At 38.6% G+C, this 20,955-nt stretch overlaps 1 protein-coding gene across 7 annotated transcripts in view; it reads right to left on the bottom strand.

The window, feature by feature from the left end:
• LOC112305292 (WASH complex subunit 2) overlaps positions 1–12,342 on the bottom strand; it is an 83,494-nt gene extending 71,152 nt beyond the window's left edge. For 6 of the 7 annotated variants that reach the window (XM_045195945.2, XM_045195943.2, XM_053922059.2 and 3 more), the window contains exons 1-5: positions 12,232–12,342; positions 12,020–12,142; positions 11,144–11,308; positions 3,028–3,090; positions 481–654 (exon numbers count right to left, since the gene is read on the bottom strand). In XM_045195945.2, coding sequence (XP_045051880.2) covers positions 481–654; positions 3,028–3,090; positions 11,144–11,308; positions 12,020–12,142; positions 12,232–12,261 — 555 coding nt within the window. In that variant the 5' untranslated portion in view covers positions 12,262–12,342. Of the gene's footprint in view, positions 1–480; positions 655–3,027; positions 3,091–11,143; positions 11,309–12,019; positions 12,143–12,231 lie in introns of those variants that run through there. The other variant, XM_045195947.3, reaches the window with a different exon arrangement.
• Positions 12,343–20,955: the final 8,613 nt, after the last annotated feature.

The raw sequence follows: 20,955 nt of genomic DNA, 5'->3' as shown, positions 1-20,955 counted from the left end.
GAACCCAAATATCTTTCAACGCTTCTGCAGTCTCCCTTAGCATACAAGCTACAGAATTCGGGTTCCTAACAATCTCAACCTTTCATGAGTATTCTCATCTTCAAAACCCAATTTAAGTCTCATCTCTTCCATAATTTCCCCAGCTTCGAAGTCAATCCTCTCTCAGGGTACTTATGATGGTGACTCTCACAGATGTCTCCTCTCCCCCCACTGTCTGGTAATGCTTCAATACGCATTTTGAGAGTAGGAACCATGCTCTGAAATTTTGTGCTCCCCTAACTTGGCATGCAGGCTTGGACCTAGTAAGTATTCAATCAATGCTCGTGCAAAGCAAGCTTTTCTGATGGAGTCAATACGAGAATGCTAAGTGACATGTTCACCTGCTAGAAGTAAAGTCCATGTCTTAGTAATTATGTGCCCAAAAAAAGTATCCAAAACACAACAGGTATAACAATAAATATTTGAATTACATGTCTTTACCTTTGGTTCAAGGATTAGTTCCACCCGCTCATTAGCATCATCTTCCTCAGAGTCTGAGTTTCCTGCTTTTATATCTAGTTGTTCAAATGCACTGTCCAATACTTGTAAGCCATAGTTCACAGCCTCCTGAACTTTAGGAATCAGATCTACTTCTTTCTGTTCCCGGGTCTTCTCCTACAAAAAAATACCATTCAGCATGGATCTTCAATATATTGATACCACCACAATAAAACACTGTGAATGTTCTCTAACGTCCAGACTCATGCTCCAAAAAAATCTAAATTAAAAACGCAGACTCTGATGAATGCCTTAACACAGACTTTGGAGTAAGTTTAAATCCCAAGTTTATCACTTTCAGGACATGGATCAAAGTAAAGGTCCCAGAGCTCCACATTTATCATCTATGAAAACAAAACACTACTGCATGACGGTTCAGCTAAATAACTCAGGTAAAAGTACAGTAACAATGAATGGCATATCACAAGCCATCAAATCGCACTTCACTTCCCTGCTGCAAGAGGAGTGAAGGGCCTAGAGTTTTAGGTTCATCATAACTGTATCCCACTATCCTTGGTTAATTAATGGTGATGTGGACAATTTTAGGAATTAAAACCTAGAAGAAAATATCCTAGTCAGAGGTATCATTTTTAAATTAGTTAAAAATAATAATTGGACAATTATAGCTATTTTATAAATTTGTTTCAAACCAAGAAAGGGTCAGTTTCATCTCTAATCTACCCTGTTCATCACCCTAAGAACAATCTACCCTACCCATCCCAAAAGTCTGTATTAAAACACCAATCTACTGAAAATAGTCCACAGGTCTCCATTTCCTACAATAAAGAGCAGCTCTTAGTGACAGTCCCTCATACATTCAACTATGTTATCAATTGTAAGAAATATTGAAAAAAATGTAGTGTCATTCCCCCTCTTCACAAATATTCTAGAAAGTGATACATAATTATAGAAAGAACCAAACCATACAGTGTTGTTTTGAGGGACAGAAAGGGAAAATCCAACAAGAATTTTACACTTTTATCTCAAATATGGAAGTGTTTCTAATTTAGCTTTTTTGGTTTGGTTGCATCTGATACACTTGCTTCTAAATAGGTAACACTGTACTAAGTATGTGGAATGTTTGTGAAATAAATGTGTAACAGCTTTTTGAAAATAGTTCACTAAATACCTTTACTTTGCAATTGAACTTTGTCTTGGTGTAAGGATACTACTGCATGTAAACAGTTAGCAAATCCCTGAGTACTATAAAAAATAGTAATATTAAAAAAATTTATTTTTTAAAAAGGCTGAAAATAGGGAGAACTGTAGCTCATTTCTAATATCCCTTCCTAGTCCAAGAGTTTCATACATTACAAGTAACAGTTACTGATAAAGTACCAACTTTTTCAGGTGATTTATATTTTTTAAATAAGTTAGAGCTGAATCAAAGATACTCTCATAATAAACTCAGTCATATCCCATTGTGCTTTCCTGAGTGGGAGGAACAGGGTATGACTTCTGCTAGAGAGTCAAGAACATTTATCTAGTCTTTGGCCTATGATGTGAGAACCCAGGAAGAATAATACAGGAAGCCACAGAGAGGGAAAACGTAGGAACTGCTGCCCCTCAACTCTTTAGCCGGATAAAGTCCTCCAGCTTCCACTCCTCCCTCTTTAACCTTCCTCTTCATAAAATTCTAGGTACATCACCTAACTCGGAACCTTAGCTTATGGCACTCTTTCTTGCTAAATGGCCTTAAAATCTGGCCTTTCTTTCCTTAGCTAACTAACATCTCATGCTTGAAACTTTTCTCTGCTATCTTACCCAACTGAGCTCTTTTACACCTGAACTTTCGTAACAGTCAGCAGCCATAGAGCTCTGACATGCTATATATCCTGTCACCCCAACAGGACTGCAACCTCCTAAGGTCAATCTCCCCACGTCATCAGCTCCCTGCAATCTTCCTAGAGTCAATAACATTCACTCCACCATCTTCATCCTCTGTACTAACACATCCTGCAGCACTTAGGAGTCACTCCAATGTGTGTGGTCTATCCAGCATTCATCTTATCGTCACCTTTAATTGGTAGGAATAAGAAGCAAAGGGGTCAAGAAAGGCTAGGTTAAAAAGTCTTCAAAGAACTTACAAACTACAGCCCAACCTCTGGCCTGTAGCTGTATAGTCCTCAATGTAAAAATGCTTTTTATATTTTTTAAGGGAAGGGGAAAAAGGAAAATGAATAAAAGAAAAAAGACTAAGAAGAGACAGACCAATGAGGCCAGCAAAACCTAAAATATTTACTGACTGGCCTTTTTTTACAGAAAACCTCTGTTGAACTGGGCTCTATTCTTAAGTCAGAAGGCAGAAACTTTACTATATATTTCTTAATATACTAAATTTCAGAAGTAAAAGTGTTTAATTACTGGGCTAACAGAAGCAGTCTTCCCTATTTCCCCAATATCCATCCCCTGCCAGCCGCATTACAAATCTCCACCATTTTTCATCTCTTAAGTCAGGAACTCAACAGAAAAGGAATATAATGCAAGTACCTGTTCCGCTTTTTCTGCCTCAGCCTTGAGAACCGGCTCCTCTACTTCTTCATCATATACACGCTAAATATGGAAGCAAGTTCATTTTTAAATGGTCAAAACATCATTTGGAATAAATCACAATGAAAGAATTCAGTATACAATTAAAAAAAAGGATGAATTCAATACATGATAAAGACAAGGAAGAAACAATTACTTAACAAATGGCTGAGGCCACTAATCAGGGACAAAAAAACCCCAAAGATCGGTAGTCAATTCACCAAAAACTAAGTTTAAAAAAAAAAAAGAAGACACAACCGACTAGGAGACATGAAAGGAAGTTCAATCTCACTGTTGACCAAAGAGTCACAAAAACAGTAAGATACCAGTTTTCACACCTTTTTGTTTAACCTAATACTTAATGCTGATGGGGAAATGACACAGGCTCAAATGTGAGGCTACAGAGAAATCAACTGGTTCTTACTCAAGAGAACTTACCCACTCTGTAACAAGGGTTTTAACATTTTGAGCACTAGGAATGGTAAAGGTAAAAGCTATTTTCATTCTGTTGCTTCAAATGGTTGGTAAATTTTTATTATCCTATTATATTTATATGAAAATAGATAGGCCATGCCCACCAATAATTAGCCAGCAGGCCAGGCATTGTACTGACCCATGGGCAAGGGCAGTGCAGGCCTCTCTTTTCCAAAGAGAGCTATCACTCCAGCAACTCATCGTGATTTCCTTTGTTATTGCATTATTGCTAAACTACTTATTGTTTTATAAACTCCCAAGGTAAAAGATGCTTGTTATAAACAGTGGGGTGATAAAAATGTTCTGAAGTTAGATACTAGTAATGGTTACAAAACTTAGTGAATATACTAAAACCTACTGACTTGCACACTTTTTAAAAGGGTGAATTTTATGGAATGTGAATTGTATCTCAATTAAAATTAAAAAGTCATATAAAGATATATGGAAAAGAGATATATATTAAAATATTTCCTTCCCTATCTCCAACCTAACCCTTGGAATAACCAGTTTAAGCTTGGTGTGTGTTCCTCTGTATTTCCTGTGGCTCTCGCACAAATATATACAGACTTTTGCACATATTCAGAGTTCTCCCACCCTTCCTAATTTAAAAAAAAATCCACAGTTCTCTGCCCCACTTTTTCACTTAATGTTCTCATAAGCCACTTTCTGGGTCAATGCATATAGATTTGATTCAATCCTCTTAATATCTGCATAATACTCTATGGCATGAACTTAACCATAATTAATTCAACAGTACTCTAATGGTGAACACTATGGAAATCCCAGTTTTTGCTCTTGCAAACAAACTGCTGTAAACATATGCACATACATATTCTTAGACCCCGGCCCTTTATTACTATAGGCTTTCCAAAATAGGATTGACATGTCCAAAGACAAAACTCTTTTTTAATCTTAACAGCTCCTTTCTGATTACTATCCACAAATCTGTGATAACATACATGGTCACCAACAAAAAATGTATTCAAGCAGCCCAGTTCCCAAACCTTTGCCAGCAGGTGTTATCCACCTTTTTAAAATTTCTGTCAATCTGATGAGACAGTGTTATTTTTAAATGTCCGTATTTTCTGACCCAAGAATTCCACTTCCTGAAATTTAGTTCCATGGGGGGAGGGGTGGGAGGAAAAGGCAGAAAACTGTACTTGAACAACAATAAAATTCAAAAGTATTTAGCAAGAAAATAAAATAAACTTAAAAAATAAAAAACAATATACAACTAAAGAAATATGAAAAAAAATTAGTTCCATGAAAAATAATCACAAATGCAAACAATAAGATGTTCACGGCATCACGGTTTACAGTGGAAAATCACCAACACCAAATTTGTAATTCTACACAATTCCAATCAAAATGCTAAGAGGATTTTCTGTGGAACTTAGCAAGATAATTCCCAAATTCACACAGGAGAGTAAAAAGCCAAGGATAACCATGAAAATTCTGAATAAACAGAAGCCTTGGGGACTTGCCCTACTGAAAATGTGATACTGGCATACAGCAGATTAACATAATAAAAGACAGAGGCCAGAATTACACGTAAGCCTGGGTTTATATTCACATAAACACGTGTGCACACACATGCATTCATACACATAAGTCAGTGAGGAAAACAACTATCTGGTAAAAGTCAACCATATGGGAGAAAAAATGAGATCCCCATCTCATTCTTCACATATGCATTCATACACATTCACAAATATATATTCCTCAGGTAAGAAGGATAAAAAGGCAGAGATACAAAGGAGCCCTCACCTAAAAGTTTATAATTAAGGAAAAAAATGGGGAGTTGATGTCTTTGAAGCAAATACAGCAAAATACTAAAATCTGTTAATGCAGGATGGTGTACATCATTAGCATCTGTGGTTATCATCTGTTGTTCTAGGCATATAAAATACTACACTAAAAATTTTAATTGTGAAATATTGTTAAATAAATTATGATTTAGCCATATAGCAGAATAAGAATAAAAATTAAGTTTACAAAAGCCTTACATATGTGTTAAAATGTTTATAAAATAATAAACTGATATTAAGAAAAATCCAGGCTGCAAATACACACATACACATAATCTAGAAAAGCTTAAAGTTTAAAAAAAGATTAAAAAGATATATGCCAAAATATTTTATGGTTGGTTAATTGGAAAGGTAGAATTATAGCTGATTATTTTTGTAGTTAATTTTTCTAAACCTAAAATTTTTTATCTATATCAATCTCTTCTACAATGAATGTTCAATACTCTTATAACAAGCAAGGAAAATAAACAAAGTCCAATGTCTGCCTGGGAAATAGATTTGGAATATTCACAGCAAAATGTTGAGCAGCTCCCCACTGGCTGAAAAAATTTCAGGTGCTGCTTCTTTTTCCATATGCTTTTTTCCTAATTGTTCAATAAAGATGAGAAATTGGGAAGTAATTTTCAAACACAGGAAGAAACAAATAACTAATTCTTAAAATTAGGACTTTAAGACATAGCAGCTTCAAAATTTAAGCAATGAGACCATTTTCCCTAAAAGGATGAGATTCACAATGAAGTCTGAACAGCACCAACTCCCTACTTTTTTTTTCCTGCCTGTCATTAAAAACTACCTCACACAGCACCCATTTCTGATAAAAACACTCAGCAAAGTGGGAATAGAAGGGGCGTTCCTCAACATAATAAGGCCATACATATATGAGAGACCTACAGCCAACATCATACTCAATGGACAAAAACTTAGAGCTTTCCCACTAAGATCAGGGAAAAGACAAGGAAGCCCTCTCTCACCACTCCTATTCAACACAGTACTGAAAGTCCTAGCCACAGCAATCAGACAAGAAAAAGAGATAAAAGGCATCCAAATTGGAAAGGAGGAAATGAAACTGTCACTGTTTGCAGATGACATGATAGTGTACATGGAAAATCCTATAGACTCCACCAAAAATCTACTCAACCTAATAAATGAATTTGGCAAAACAGCTGGATACAAAGTCAATACTCAGAAATCAAAGGCATTCCTGTACACCAACAACGAAACTGCAGAAACACAAATCAGGAAAAAAATCCCACTTGATATAGCAACGAGAAAAATAAAGTACCTAGGAATCATCCTAACCAAGGAGGTAAAAGACCTGTACTCTGAAAACTACACAACACTGAAGGAAGAAATTAAGGAAGACACAAACAAATGGAAGCATGTACCATGCTCATGGATTGGAAGAATTAACATCATCAAAATGGCCATATTACCCAAGGCGTTTATAGATTCAATGCAATCCCTATTAAAGTACCCATGACGTATTTCACAGATATAGAATGACATTTCAGAAATTCATATGGAACCATAAACGACCCCGAATAGCTGCAGCAATTTTGAGAAAGAAGAACAAAGCAGGAGGGATCACAATACCTGATATCAAACTGTATTACAAGGCCACTGTAATCAAAACAGCCTGGTACTGGCATAAAAACAGGCACATAGACCAATGGAAAAGAACAGAGAGCCCAGAAATAAACCCAAGTCTTTACGGTCAGTTAATATTTGACAAAGGAGGCAGGAGCATAAAATGGAGCAACAACAGCCTCTTCAACAGATGGTGTTGGGAGATCTGGACAGCTACCTGCAAAAAAATGAAACTCAATCACCAACTTATGCCATACACAAAAATAAATTCAAAGTGGATAAAAGACTTAAATGTAAGTCGCAACACCATAAAAGTCCTAGAGGAAAACATTGGCAGGAAAATCTCAGACATTCCAAGCAGCAACATCATCAGAGACACGTCCCCTAAAGCAAGGGACATAAAGGAAAGAATAAACAAATGGGACCTCATCAAAATAAAAAGCTTCTCCATGGCTAAAGAAAACAGCATTAAAATGAAAAGAGAACCAACAGTATGGAAAACATATTTGCCAATGACACCTCAGACAAGGGCCTGATCTCCAAAATATATAAAGAACTCACACGACTCCACTCCAGGAAGACAAACAACCCAATTCAAAAATGGGCAAAGGACTTGAACAGACACTTCTCCAAGGAAGACATACAGAGGGCCCAGACACATATGAAAAGATGCTCAGCATCACTAGCCATCAGAGAGATGCAAATTAAAACCACAATGAGGTACCATCTCACACCAGTCAGGGAGGCCAACATAAACAAATCCACAAACAAATGTTGGAGAGGATGCGGAGAAAAGAGAACCCTAATGCATTGTTGGTGGGAATGCAGATTGGTGAGGCCACTGTGGAAAACAGTATGGAATTTCCTCAGAAAACTAACAATGGAACTGCCCTTTGACCCAGCAATTCTGCTGCTGGGATTATACCCTAAGAACCCTCAAACACCAATCCAAAAGAACCTATGCACCCCAATGTTCATAGCAGCACAATTTACTAAGTACTAGAAGCAACTGAAGTGCCCATCAGCAAATTGAGTGGATCAAAAAACTATGGTATATTTACACAATGGAATTCTATGCAGCAGAGAGAAAGAAGGAGCTTATACCCTTTGCAACAGCATGGATGGAACTGGAGAGCATTATGCTAAGTGAAATAAGCCAGATGGTGAGGGACAAATACCATATGACCTCACCTTTAACTGGAACATAATCAACAGAAGAAAAAAGCAAACAAAATATAACCAGAGACATTGAAGTTAAGAACAATCTAACAATAACCGTGGGGGCGGGGGGAGGGGACAGTGAGGAGAGGGGATTAGAGGAACTACTATAAAGGACACATGGACAAAATCAAGGGGGGGGGGTGGGTTTGGCTGGGGTGGGGTGGAGGATGGAGGGATGGGGAGAAAAGGCATAGAACTATAACTGAATAACAATAAAAATTAAAAAAAGAAAAACCCTCACAAGACCCCAACAGCCTGCAGCTGAAAAGTCAAACATGACATCTAAAAATGTCATGTTTGACTAAGAAATCAACCAAGAAACCAACCAAGAAATCCATAAAACCCATGGAAAATTTTGAAAGTAGCCAGGACTGTGCATCTCAAGTACTTAGTACACAGCAGACAATCAATGCTAACTTCTGCCACCCTTATTCACTGACTGGTTCATGTGTTTTTTGACCATTTTCAAATCAGGCTGCCATACCCAGAATTTTAAAATATCTTGGGTATTTCCACTCAAAGGATCTTTTCCTCATTTGAGAGTCATGGTAAGAGGTGAAGATGGGGAATTAGAGAGAAGGGGACCAGGGACAGCTGATTTCTAAACAGATCATATACACAGCCCTGTTCCTTTTTGTGTACATGTTCTCTCATTCATTCATTCAAATGAGTCCCTATATTCACTGAATCCCTATATATCAGGTTTCTGCTGAGCCCAAGGAATAAAACAGTTAGCAAAAATATGGGGCTTGATTCAGTTAGGGAAATTCGCTGCACATCAATAAATGTAAAATTATAATCTTGGAAAATGCTATGAACAAGTTATTAACTAGGTCAATTTATGTTTCAGGACAAAATTCCTAAATTAAAAGATTAATAATTAACAATTATGTTCCCTTCTGTTAACATATTGAATCATTCTGTTAATTAGCATTTCTCCTCCTTCAGAGTCCCCTCTGGAGACTTTACTAAAGGTGCTAATTTCTCTTGCCCTACAAAGTCCTGAATGCTGTTCAGTTTCACCAATTCTTTAACACAGTTTACAATATTGTAGCCGCCTCTGAGGTTAATTACTAAAACTCAGAAACCTACCTGACTTTGAATATATCATTCTAATAGACCATGAAACCAAATGACACCATTACTCAAGTCAGAATTATTATACATGAGTACCAATGTCAGAATTTGAAGAAAATACATAAAAAAGCCAAATACTGCCAAATATAAGATCAGCCTATTGACATTTTGAGAGTTTTAGCTGTACTCTCAACATCATCATATTCAGCCATGAAATGAAAGAACATGTAACACACACATTATAGGAGTCTGGGAAGCAGTTAAATTTGGAAGAGGCAACACTCATCCAGAGGGAAACCAACCAAGAAATTCTGGCTACAGACTGGAAAGGGAAGAGACATAAAGAACAGATGGATGGATGGAAAATGGGAATCCAAGAAGTGAAAAGAAACAAAGAACAATTACCAAAAAAAAAAAAAAAATCAATAAAAACAAAACACACACAAACCTAGATCATGGAAAACTCACAATCTAAGAAAACTTGGACAAAAAAGAAGAGCCAAAAAGAAGTAAGACCTGAAGATTATGATTCAGAAAAAGAAGTTTATGCTGCCCCTCAACCCAAGTATCAATCTGGCACCAATCTAGGGCCAATTTGGTACAAGCTCTTTGGGCACAAAAGAAACCTCCCAACTTTATTCCTTGCCCAGTCTAGGGCTGCAACACTGACTGCAGAGAAGAGCCGAGTGCCTGATCCAGCAGAATGGGAACAAGTACATTGGGATCCAATACATTTAAAAGGACACCAAATTCAGCCTGATGAAAAAGTGATGGGACTGCATATGCCAGTAAAGATGAAAGACCTGTAAACTAGCTATTCCAGTGAGAAAGATGCTCAGAAACAAGCAGGGATAATCTGTGTAGCCAACCAGAATATGACTATAGATTTTACTAGAGTACTTGTTATATTTTAAACTTACTAGTAAAGAGATCTCTAAGATCTTTATTTTATATATAGTTCCCCCCCAAAAGGCTAGTCATGGCATTTCAACCTGAACTACTAAAAAATGCACAAACATACTGCGTAAGATACCTGTATAACAATATATGGTATATTCTTAAGAATCCAGAATCATGGGCTTTTAAAAACCTTGCAGTTATCGAAATCTTTTCTATTACTTTACATCTAACAATCTTAGGGAACAGCCTACTTTCTAAATCTTCTTTTCACAGACTAATAAATGCTAATACTTAGGAAGTTAGTCACCCTATGAGAAATACAGATCAGTTTAACACCTTTCTCTCCACCCTCATCTCTTTAACAGTCTCACCTTCACTCACTGGGTTCCAGCCTTGCTTCCTTTCTATTCTGGAATTACACTATTATGGAAACTTGTGATCTTCTGTAAGGAGAGGCTCTATATAATTTATCTATGTATTCCTAGGACCTAGCACCTAACAGAAACACAATAAATATATAGACAAAATTATACATGGTGTTACAGCTCAGGTTCAGTCATCATTAACAAAATGTTAATTGAGAATATTAGAAGCAAACACATACATGCCTTTAATATAATTTATTAGAACATAATGGAACAATCAATAACTGCAGCCACATGTTGGTGGCTCAGAAGACCAGACCAGGTGCTTGGCTCTCTCTACAGAACATGCCATATCAAGGTTTGTGTGAGTGCCACGCAATTCAGCACACCTGCCGACTACTCTCAAAACTAAAATGGGAATGAGAAAGACAAGAATGATAAAAACCTAATTTTATCATTTTTTTAAACTTAAAAAAACTTTACTTATTTTTAAAAAGGAATTAACCCTAGAGAAAGAAGCTTAAATTACCAAGAACCACTTCCATCAAAATTTATAAGGCAAATTAATAATAGATCACATAATATCACAATGACTCTTGGACTTCGAAAAAGCATTTTTAAGCCTGATGTAACTAAGTAACTCACATTCTCAATGAACTGGGTATTAGACAGCATAAGGAAGTCATTGAAGACATTATGTAGGCGACAATCTGTGGCTTTAGTTTCCCGAATTAGTCCATCTACTTGTTTCTTGATTTCATGGGTCGTAGAGATAGTCTGCTGTGAAAATTCCTGTAGAAACTGTAGTAGCTATTTAAAAAATAAAGATACATAAGTATCAATATTATATGCATCCATTCTTTGTGTCAAAACAAAAAACCCATTTCCTTTCACCTTTGTGTGTGTATGCTGGAATGTACAACGGATGCTGGTTTTGTCAGTACTAAGGCCAAGTGGCATTGAAAAATGTTTAGAAAGCTTATCAAAAAAGTGGCAAGTAGTCAATGGGCACTTGCTATTTCATTTCTGGAGGAATTTTTAAAGTCCTGTTTGTCACTCTACAGGGGTTACATACAAAGGGTAAAATTACAAATCACTACTTTTTTTTAAATCCTATTCTTAAGTGACTTTGGAATCACAGTTCTGAGCTTCACCACATACTGACTTGTCTACAACCCCACTAGTCCAGGGTCCCTCATGGAGTCGCCTCATTAGTGCCACAGCAAGCCCACAGGGCAGGGAAAATCTATCTGCTCCCTTCAATAAGAGAAGCCTACGTCTGGATCACAGTCCAAGTGGAAGCACTATGGACTAAGGCCGACAGGCCCGCCCTCTCCCTGGGCCCTGCCACAGTGGAGTTTTCGACGGCGAGTAGGGATATGTGTTATTACATAGAGGGGTGGCAGCGGGCAGTCTGGATGGAGGGTGAATCTGGACTCTAGTCCTCCCGCTCGCAGGCAGAGCGTCATCGCAGGCAACCCGCCCATCCCTCCCGTCCAGTCCCTGGGGTCAGCCTCTCACGCCTGCGTCCGCGGCCAGCGACCAGCTCTGACTGCTCCCGCGAATCTCCTCCACCGACCAGGGCCGCTCCCACACAGGCTCGGAAGCTGGGGCTCGCTCCTGGCCCGGGGCCGTCCGATTCATCTGCAGCGGGAGGAATAAGAAGAGAGGCTGACTTCGGGAAGGCCAATGCCCCGGACCTGCCCGGCCCCACCCGGGCCTGCAGCCCTCACCATCCCAGCACTGCACTTCGGCAGGATCATCCACTGTAAAGACAACACCTGCCCAGGACCGCAGATTCCCGGAAGCCGAGCCTCCCCTGCACGTGACCGGGTTTCACGTGACTAGACCGCACGTGACCGGAACCACTTGTGACTGGACTCCGGCACCGCCGGAAGGGACTTGCGGAGCCGCGGCTGGAGTAGGAAAGTTTGTTGCTGGCAAGGGACCAGGACGCTAGGGGAGAGTGGTGCCGACGCCAGGAGGCGCTAAAGGACATGCATCCGCACGCGTGCACTTCAGCGGTAGGACTTACGTGGCTATAGCTCCTGCTTCCAAAAGGAGTTTGTGTAGACCCGCCGGACTTAGGGCTTTAGACGTCCGGGATGTTGGGAGAGGAAGAGCCCTCCCTCCCCACGCCTGTTCCTTGCTGCTAGTTCGGTGCTTGTCGCGGGGTTGGCACACAGACACAAGTAAACGGGGAATGACGGACCTGTCTGGCCATCCTCGTGTTTTGATGCCATGCTGTGTTTTAACTCACTGTGTAGGGCTTGCTTAAAGTTCGTTACTCCCTAGGCATTACACCCAGGTTTAAGTCCAGTCTAACCATGTAACAGGTGAAAACCTTTTATACTCTGATCCATGCAATCCATCCTCAACTCTCCCAGCTCTCTAGTGCTCAATGATCTGGCTATTCTGTGTCACACTTATTCTAAGTTCCCTACACTGAGACCCCTCCAGTGACAGACCAACTCAGTTTTGAAAATAAAGATCCTGCCCTGGCTGGTGTGGCTCAGTGGATTGAGCATGGGCCTATGAAGCAAAGGGTCACTGGTTCAATTCCTTAACAGGGTACATGCCTGGGTTGTGGGCGTGGTCCCCAGTGGGAAGCCTGCACAGGGAAGAGGGGGGGAGTCACACATTGATGTTTCTCTCCCTTTCTTTTTCTCTCTCTTCCCCTCTTTCTAAAAGTAAATAAGTAAAATCTTTAAAAAAAATTAGAGTAGTGTCTGTTTAAGTCTTTTGCCAAGCACTGGAAACAACCTAGGTGCCCATCAGTAAATGAATGGATAAAAAAAACCATGATACATTTACACAATGGCATATTATGCAGCACAGCGAAAGAAGGAGCTCCTACCCTTTGTGACAGCATGGCTGGAACTGGAGAGCATTATGCTAAGTGAAATAAGCCCGGTGGTGAGGGACAAATACCATATGATCTCACCTTTAACTGGAAGCTAATCAAAAGAAAAAAGCAAGCAAAATATAACTGGAGACATTGAAATTAAGAATAATCTGACAGTGACCAGAGGGGAGGTGGGAGGGGATAATGAGGGGGAGGGGGGAAGGGTTTTCAGGAACAACTATAAAGGACACATGGATAAAACCAAGGTGGGGAGCAAGCCAGGGAAGAAGGAGGGTTTGGCTAGGGTGGGGAGTAAACACAGACAACTATGACTGAACAAAAATAAAATAATCTTAAAAAATAGAGATCCCCAATAACTTCCATTCCTGTGTGCTCCAGGGTCAGTAATTTAGCCTCCTTGAGATTTCTTCCTTAGTAAAAGTGATATTTGTACAGTAGCTAGCTTGGTGCCTTCCATATGGCAAGCATTAAACTATTACTCAACCAAGGGAGGGAGGGAGGGTGGGAGGGAGGGAGGAAGGAACCTTGCCATTTGCCATATGGTGAGCATTAAACAATATTACTCAGCCATTAAAAAAAAGAAACCTTGCTGTTTGTAATAACTTGAGTAGACCTAATGGTGTTATGCTAAGTGAAATAAGTCAAAGAGAGAAAGAAATATATGAGAACAAATGAACAGACAAAATAAAACAGAAACAAACTTGTAGATACAAAGAGCAAACTGTTGGTTGGCAGATGGGATATGGTTGGGGTTTGAATGAGAAAGGTGAAAGGGATTAAGCAGTACAAATTACCAGTTACAAAATAAGTCACAAGAATGTAATATATGGAATAAGGAATATAGGCAATATCATATTAACTCTGGCTACTGTCAGATCATATGTACAGTAACAGATGGACACTAGGCTTATAGTGGAGGTCACTTCATAAAGTATATAAATTTCTCATCACTATGTTGGATACCTGAAACTAATACAACACTTTATGTCATCTATAATCGACAAATAAAATTTCTTTAAAAACATAGATCTTACACTTTCTCCTGTGCTCTTTATTTGCCCACCTCTTGGACTTTTTTTTTGTTTTAGCCTCTGTCACCTCAGTGAAGTCTTCCCTGATTGTCCCAAGTATAGTTTAAGTGCTCCCTCAATTATTTTTATACATTTATAAAAATATTAATCATGAAGTGTTACACTGTATTGTAATTTGTTTATATATTTGTCCCCCTTTAATAGATAACATTTATGAAATGCTCAGTGTTTACTAAATACTTTCATATATGTTACATAATTTAATTCTCATAATGACTTCATAAGGTAGACAGTATTATCCCTGGGTTATAGTTGAGAACACTGGGACATGGGCAGTATAAGTAACTTCTTACTCAGGGTTAGAAAATCAGTAAAGAATCAGAGCCAGGAACCACATGATTAGCCACTGTGTTGTTACACTATAACTGGACTTCTACTGTGCTATACAAGGTTAATTGCTTATGTCTATTGCTAGGTGAAAATTGTACTTCTTTTAATATACAGTTCAGTGATGCAGAGTCAGTCCCAGGACTTGTATCAGAATGAAGACTTCTGGCCCTGGCTGGTATGACTCAGTGGATACAGTGCCAGCCTGTTAACCAAAAGGTTGCTGGTTCCATTCCCAGTCTGGGTACATACCTGGGTTGCCAGCTGGTTCCCCAGTTGGGGGTGTGCAAATGCACATGGATGATTCCTTCTCTTTCTCCCACAATTTCCCTCTCTCTGAAAATAATAAAATCTTTCAAAAGGAAAAAAAGATGTAGCCATTTGTGCTTTAGCTAAGTTCACAAGTTTACTTTCACATGGAGGGGGTGTGTTAGCTCAGCCTCTTAGAGGCCCCTCAGCTCCATTATAGATTGCTCCTTCAAAAATGGCACCTCCATTTTGCTATCTTTAAAAAATATTTCCACCTTTTGACTGAGATTTTTCCTTAGAGAGCATCAATGTTTAATCATTAGGAAACACCATTAAAAAAGCAACATTGAAAGGGATTGTAAGAAATTACTACGAAGAACTGTATGCCAAGAAATTTGAAAACCTAGGTGAAATGGACACATTTCTAGAAAAATATAATCTTCCAAAACTGAATGAAGAAGAAGCAGAAAACCTGAACAGACCAGTAACAGCAGATGAAATTGAAACAGTAAACAAAAAACTCCCAACAAACAAAAGCCCTGGACCAGATGGTTTCACAGGAGAATTCTACAAAGCATTTAAGGAAGAGCTAACCCCTATCCTTCACAGACTATTCGAAAAAATCCAAACTGATGGAAGACTCCCAAACTCCTTTTATGAAGCCAGCATCAACCTAATCCCCAAACCAGATAAAGACACAACAAAGAAAGAAAACTTCAGGCCAATATCGCTGATGAACATAGACGCTAAAATTCTCAACAAAATATTGGCAAACCGCATCCAGCAATACATTAAAAAGATCATCCACCATGACCAAGTGGGATTCATCCCAGGGATGCAAGGATAGTACAATATTCTCAAATCAATAAACATAATACATCACATAAACAACAGCAAAGACAAAAATCACATGATCATATCAATAGATGCAGAAAAAACATTTGATAAGATACAGCACCCATTTCTGATAAAAAGACTCAGCAAAGTGGGAGTAGAGGGAGCATTCCTCAACATAATAAAGGCCATATATGAGATACCTACAGCAAACATCATACTCAATGGACAAAAACTTAGAGCTTTCCCACTAAGATCAGGAACAAGACAAGGATTCCCTCCCTCACCACTCCTATTCAACACAGTACTGGAAGTCCTAGCCACAGTAATCAGACAAGAAAAAGAAATAAAGGCATTCAAATTGGAAAGGAGGAAATGAAACTGTCAATGTTTGCAGATGACATGATAGTGTACATGGAAAATCCTATAGATTCCACCAAAAAACTACTCGACCTAATAAATGAGTTTGGCAAAACAGCTGGATACAAAGTCAATACTCAGAAATCAAAGGCATTCCTGTAAACCAACAACAAAACTGCAGAAACAGAAATCAGAAAAAAAAATCCCATTTGATATAGCAACAAGAAAAATAAAGTACCTAGGAATAAACCTAACCAAGGAGGTAAAAGACCTGTACTCAGAAAACTACACAACACTGAAGAAAAAATTAAGGAAGACACAAACAAATGGAAGCATGTACCATGCTCATGGATTGGAAGAATTAACATCATCAAAATGGCCATACTACCCAAAGCAATTTATAGATTAAATGCAATCCCTATTAGAGTACCCATGACATATTTCACAGATATAGAACAAACACTTCAGAAATTCATATGGAACCATAAACGACCCCGAATAGCTGCAGCAATTTTGAGAAAGAAGAACAAAGCAGGAGGGATCACAATACCTGATATCAAACTGTATTACAAGGCCACTGTAATCAAAACAGCCTGGTACTGGCATAAAAACGGGCACATAGACCAATGGAACAGAACAGAGAGCCCAGAAATAAACCCAAGTTTTTACGGTCAGTTAATATTTGACAAAGGAGGCAGGAGCATAAAATGGAGCAAAAACAGCCTCCTCAACAGTTGGTGTTGGGAGATCTGGACAGCTACCTGCAAAAAAATAAAACTCAATCACCAACTTATGCCATACACAAAAATAAATTCAAAGTGGATAAAAGACTTAATTGTAAGTCGTAACACCATAAAAGTCCTAGAGGAAAACATTGGCAGGAAAATCTCAGACATTCCAAGCAGCAACATCATCAGAGACACGTCCCCTAAAGCAAGGGACATAAAGGAAAGAATAAACAAATGGGACCTCATCAAAATAAAAAGCTTCTCCATGGCTAAAGAAAACAGCATTAAAATAAAAAGAGAACCAACAGTATGGGAAAACATATTTGCCAATGACACCTCAGACAAGGGCCTGATCTCCAAAATATATAAAGAACTCACACGACTCCACTCCAGGAAGACAAACAACCCAATTCAAAAATGGGCAAAGGACTTGAACAGACACTTCTCCAAGGAAGACATACAGAGGGCCCAGAGACATGTGAAAAGATGCTCATCATCACTAGCCATCAGAGAGATGCAAATTAAAACCACAATGAGGTAGCATCTCACACCAGTCAGAGTGGCCAACATAAACAAATCCACAAACAAATGTTGGAGAGGATGTGGAGGAAAGGGAACCCTAGTGCACTGTTGGTGGGAATGCAGACTGGTGCGGCCACTGTGGAAAACAGTATGGAATTTCCTCAGAAAACTAACAATGGAACTGCCCTTTGACCCAGCAATTCTGCTGCTGGGATTATACCCTAAGATCCCTCAAACACCAATCCAAAAGAACCTGTGCACCCCAATGTTCATAGCAGCACAATTTACTAAGTACTGGAAGCAACTGAAGTGCCCATCAGCAAGTGAGTGGATCCAGAAACTATGGTACATTTGCACAATGGAATTATATGCAGCAGACGGAAAGAAGGAGCTTATACCCTTTGCAACAGCATGGATGGAACTGGAGAGCATTATGCTAAGTGAAATAAGCCAGATGGTGAGGGACAAATACCATAGGATCTCACCTTTAACAGGAACATAATCAATAGAAGAAAAAATGAAACAAAATATAACCAGAGATATTGAAGTTAAGAACAATCTAACAATAGCCAGGGGGGAGTGGCGAGGGGACAGTGGGGAAAGGGGATTACAGGAACTACTATAAAGGACACATGGACAAAATCAAGGTCGAGGGTGGAGGTAGGGAAGGGAGGTGGGTTTGGCTGGGGTGGGGTGGAGAGATGGGGAGAAAAGGCATACTACTGTAATTGAATAACAATAAAAATTTTTTTAAATGGCAATAATTAAGGATAAAAATTCAACCTTAAAGGCAGCAAAAATGAAAAAATATCACGTACAAGAGAAACCTCATAAAGCTCTAAGGTGCTTTCTTAGTGGCACATTTACAGTTCAGAAGCAAGTAACAGGAGGTATTTAAAGTACTCAAGGAGAGGAATCTACAATCTAGAATACTATACTCAGCAAGGCTATCATTTAGAATCAAAGGAGACATAAAGAGCTTCCCAGACAAGCAAAAACTAACGGAGTTCACAACCACTAAGCTGTCATTAACGAGCACTCTTGTTAATTGGGAAAGATTAACAAGTACTCTTTTTTTAAAGATTCTATTGAGTTATTTTTGGTGAGAGAGTAAGGGAGGGAGAAAGAGAAGAGAGAGAAACATCAATGTGAGAGAGAAACACTGGTTGTTTGCCTCTTGTATGCATCTTGAGCAGGGACTGAACCCACAACCCAGCCATGTGTTCTGACTGGGAATGGAACGGGTGAACTTTTGATTTGCAGGAAGACGTCCAACCAACTGAGCCACACTCATCAGGTCATTAACAAGTATTCTTTATGCAGAAAAAAAAAAAAGCCATAACCACAAATAAGAAAATACAGGAAATTGATTTGCAGATACTATATCAACTTTACATCCCAGAAATAAATCTCACTTGATCATGGTGTATGATCTTTTTAATGAGCTGAATCTGGTTTGTACATATTTTCTTGAAGATCTTTGCATCTGTGTTCATCAGAGATACTAGTCCATAATTTGCTTTCTTTGCAGTGTCTTTATCTGGGTTTGGATCAGGATAGTGCTGGCCTTCTAAAATGAACTTGAGAGTCTACCAGCCTTTTGTACTGTTGGAATAGTTTGAGAAGGACAGGTGTTAGTTCTTCTTTGAATGTTTTGTAAAATTCACCTGTGAAGCCATCCAGTCCTGGACTTTGGTTTCTTGGGAGGTGTTTGTTTGTTTGTTTGTTTGTTTGTTTTTAATATTACTGCTTCAAATTTGTTGAATGGAATAGGTCTGTTCACAAATTCTTACATCTTTTGATTTAGTCCTGGAAGCTTCTATGTTCCTAGAAATTTATCCATTTCTTCCAGTTTGTCCAATTTGTTGGTATATAATTGTTCATAGTATTTTCTTATAATCCTTTGTATTTCTGTGGTGTCAGTTGTTACTTCTCTTTCATTTCTGATTTTATTTATTTGGGACCTCTCTCTATTTTTCTCTACAAGTCTTGCTAAAAGTCTGTCAGTCTTGTTTATCTTCTCTTTCTTTTTAAATATTTTATCGATTATGCTATTATACTTGTCCCATTTTTTTCTTCCCTTTATTACCATCCACCCTATACCCCCCTCTTCCAGCATCACTCCCCCAACTTAGTTCATGTCCTTGGGTCGTATATACAAGTTATTTGGCTCCATTTCTCATACTATTCTTAACCTCCCCCTCTCTATTTTATACTTACCATTTATGATTCTTATACCCTGTACATTGTCCTTCATTCTCCACTCTCCCCATCCCTGCTGATAACACTCCATGTGATCTCTATTTCTGTGAATTTGTTCCTGTTATAGTTGTTTGCTTAGTTCGTTTTTGTTTTTCTTTTTGATTTTTTAGGTTTGGTTGTTGATAGTTGTGAGTTTATTGTCATTTTACTGTTCATAATTTTTATCTTCTTTTTCTTAGATAAGTCCTCTAACATTTCACACAATAAGGACTTGGTGATGATGAACTCCTTTAACTTGACCTTATCTGAGAAGCACTTTATCTTCCCTTCCATTCTAAATGATAGCTTTGCTGGACAAAGTAATCTTGGATGTAGATCCTTGCCTTTCCCACCTTGGAATACTTCTTTCCAGCCCCTTCTTGCCTGTAAGGTTTCTTTTGGGAAATCAGTTGATAATCTTATGGGAACTCCTTTGTGGGTTACTATCTCCTTTTCTCTTGCTGCTTTTAAGATTCTCTCCTTATCTTTAATCTTGGGTAATGTAATTATGATGTACCTTGGTGTGTGCTTCCTTGGATCCAAATTCCTTGGGAGTCTCTGAGCTTCCTGGCCTTCCTGAAAGTCTATTTCCTCTGCCAGATTAGGTAAATTCTCCTTCGTTATGTTTTCCATAAGTTTCAATTCTTACTCATCGTATTCTCCTTCTAGTACCCCTATGATTCAGATATTGGAATGTTTAAAGTTGTCCCTGGGGTTCCTAAGCCTTTACTCATTTTTTTGAATTCTTATTTCTTTATTCTGTTCTGGTTGAATGTTTATTTCTTACTTCTGCTTCAAATCGTTGATTTGAGTCTTGGCTTCCGTTCCTTCACTGTTGGTTCCCTGTACATTTTCCTTTATTTCACTTTGCATAGACTTCACTTTTTCCTCTGTTTTGCAACCATACTCAACTATTTCTGTAAGCATTCTAATTAACAGAGTTTTGAACTCTGCCTCTGACAGGTAGGCATTCTCTTTATTGCTTAGTTATATTTTTTCTGGAACTTTGACCTGTTCTTTCTTTCTTTTTCTATATTTTACTGTTATTCCACTACAGTTGTCTGCATTTCCCCCCCACCATTCTCCCCCAATCCAGCCATCCCCACCTACCCCCCCCCGAACTCACCCTCCCTTGATTATGTCCATGTGTCTTTTATAGTTGTTCCTAAAAATCCTTCCCCCTCCCCTCCACCCCCATAATCCCCTGCCGCCTCCCCTCTGTTTACTGTCATTTTGATC

The sequence above is a fragment of the Desmodus rotundus genome, chromosome 4 (assembly GCF_022682495.2).
Source record: "Desmodus rotundus isolate HL8 chromosome 4, HLdesRot8A.1, whole genome shotgun sequence".
NCBI classification, from domain to species: domain Eukaryota; kingdom Metazoa; phylum Chordata; class Mammalia; order Chiroptera; family Phyllostomidae; genus Desmodus; species Desmodus rotundus.
This window is presented reverse-complemented; position numbering and strand designations above follow the sequence as displayed.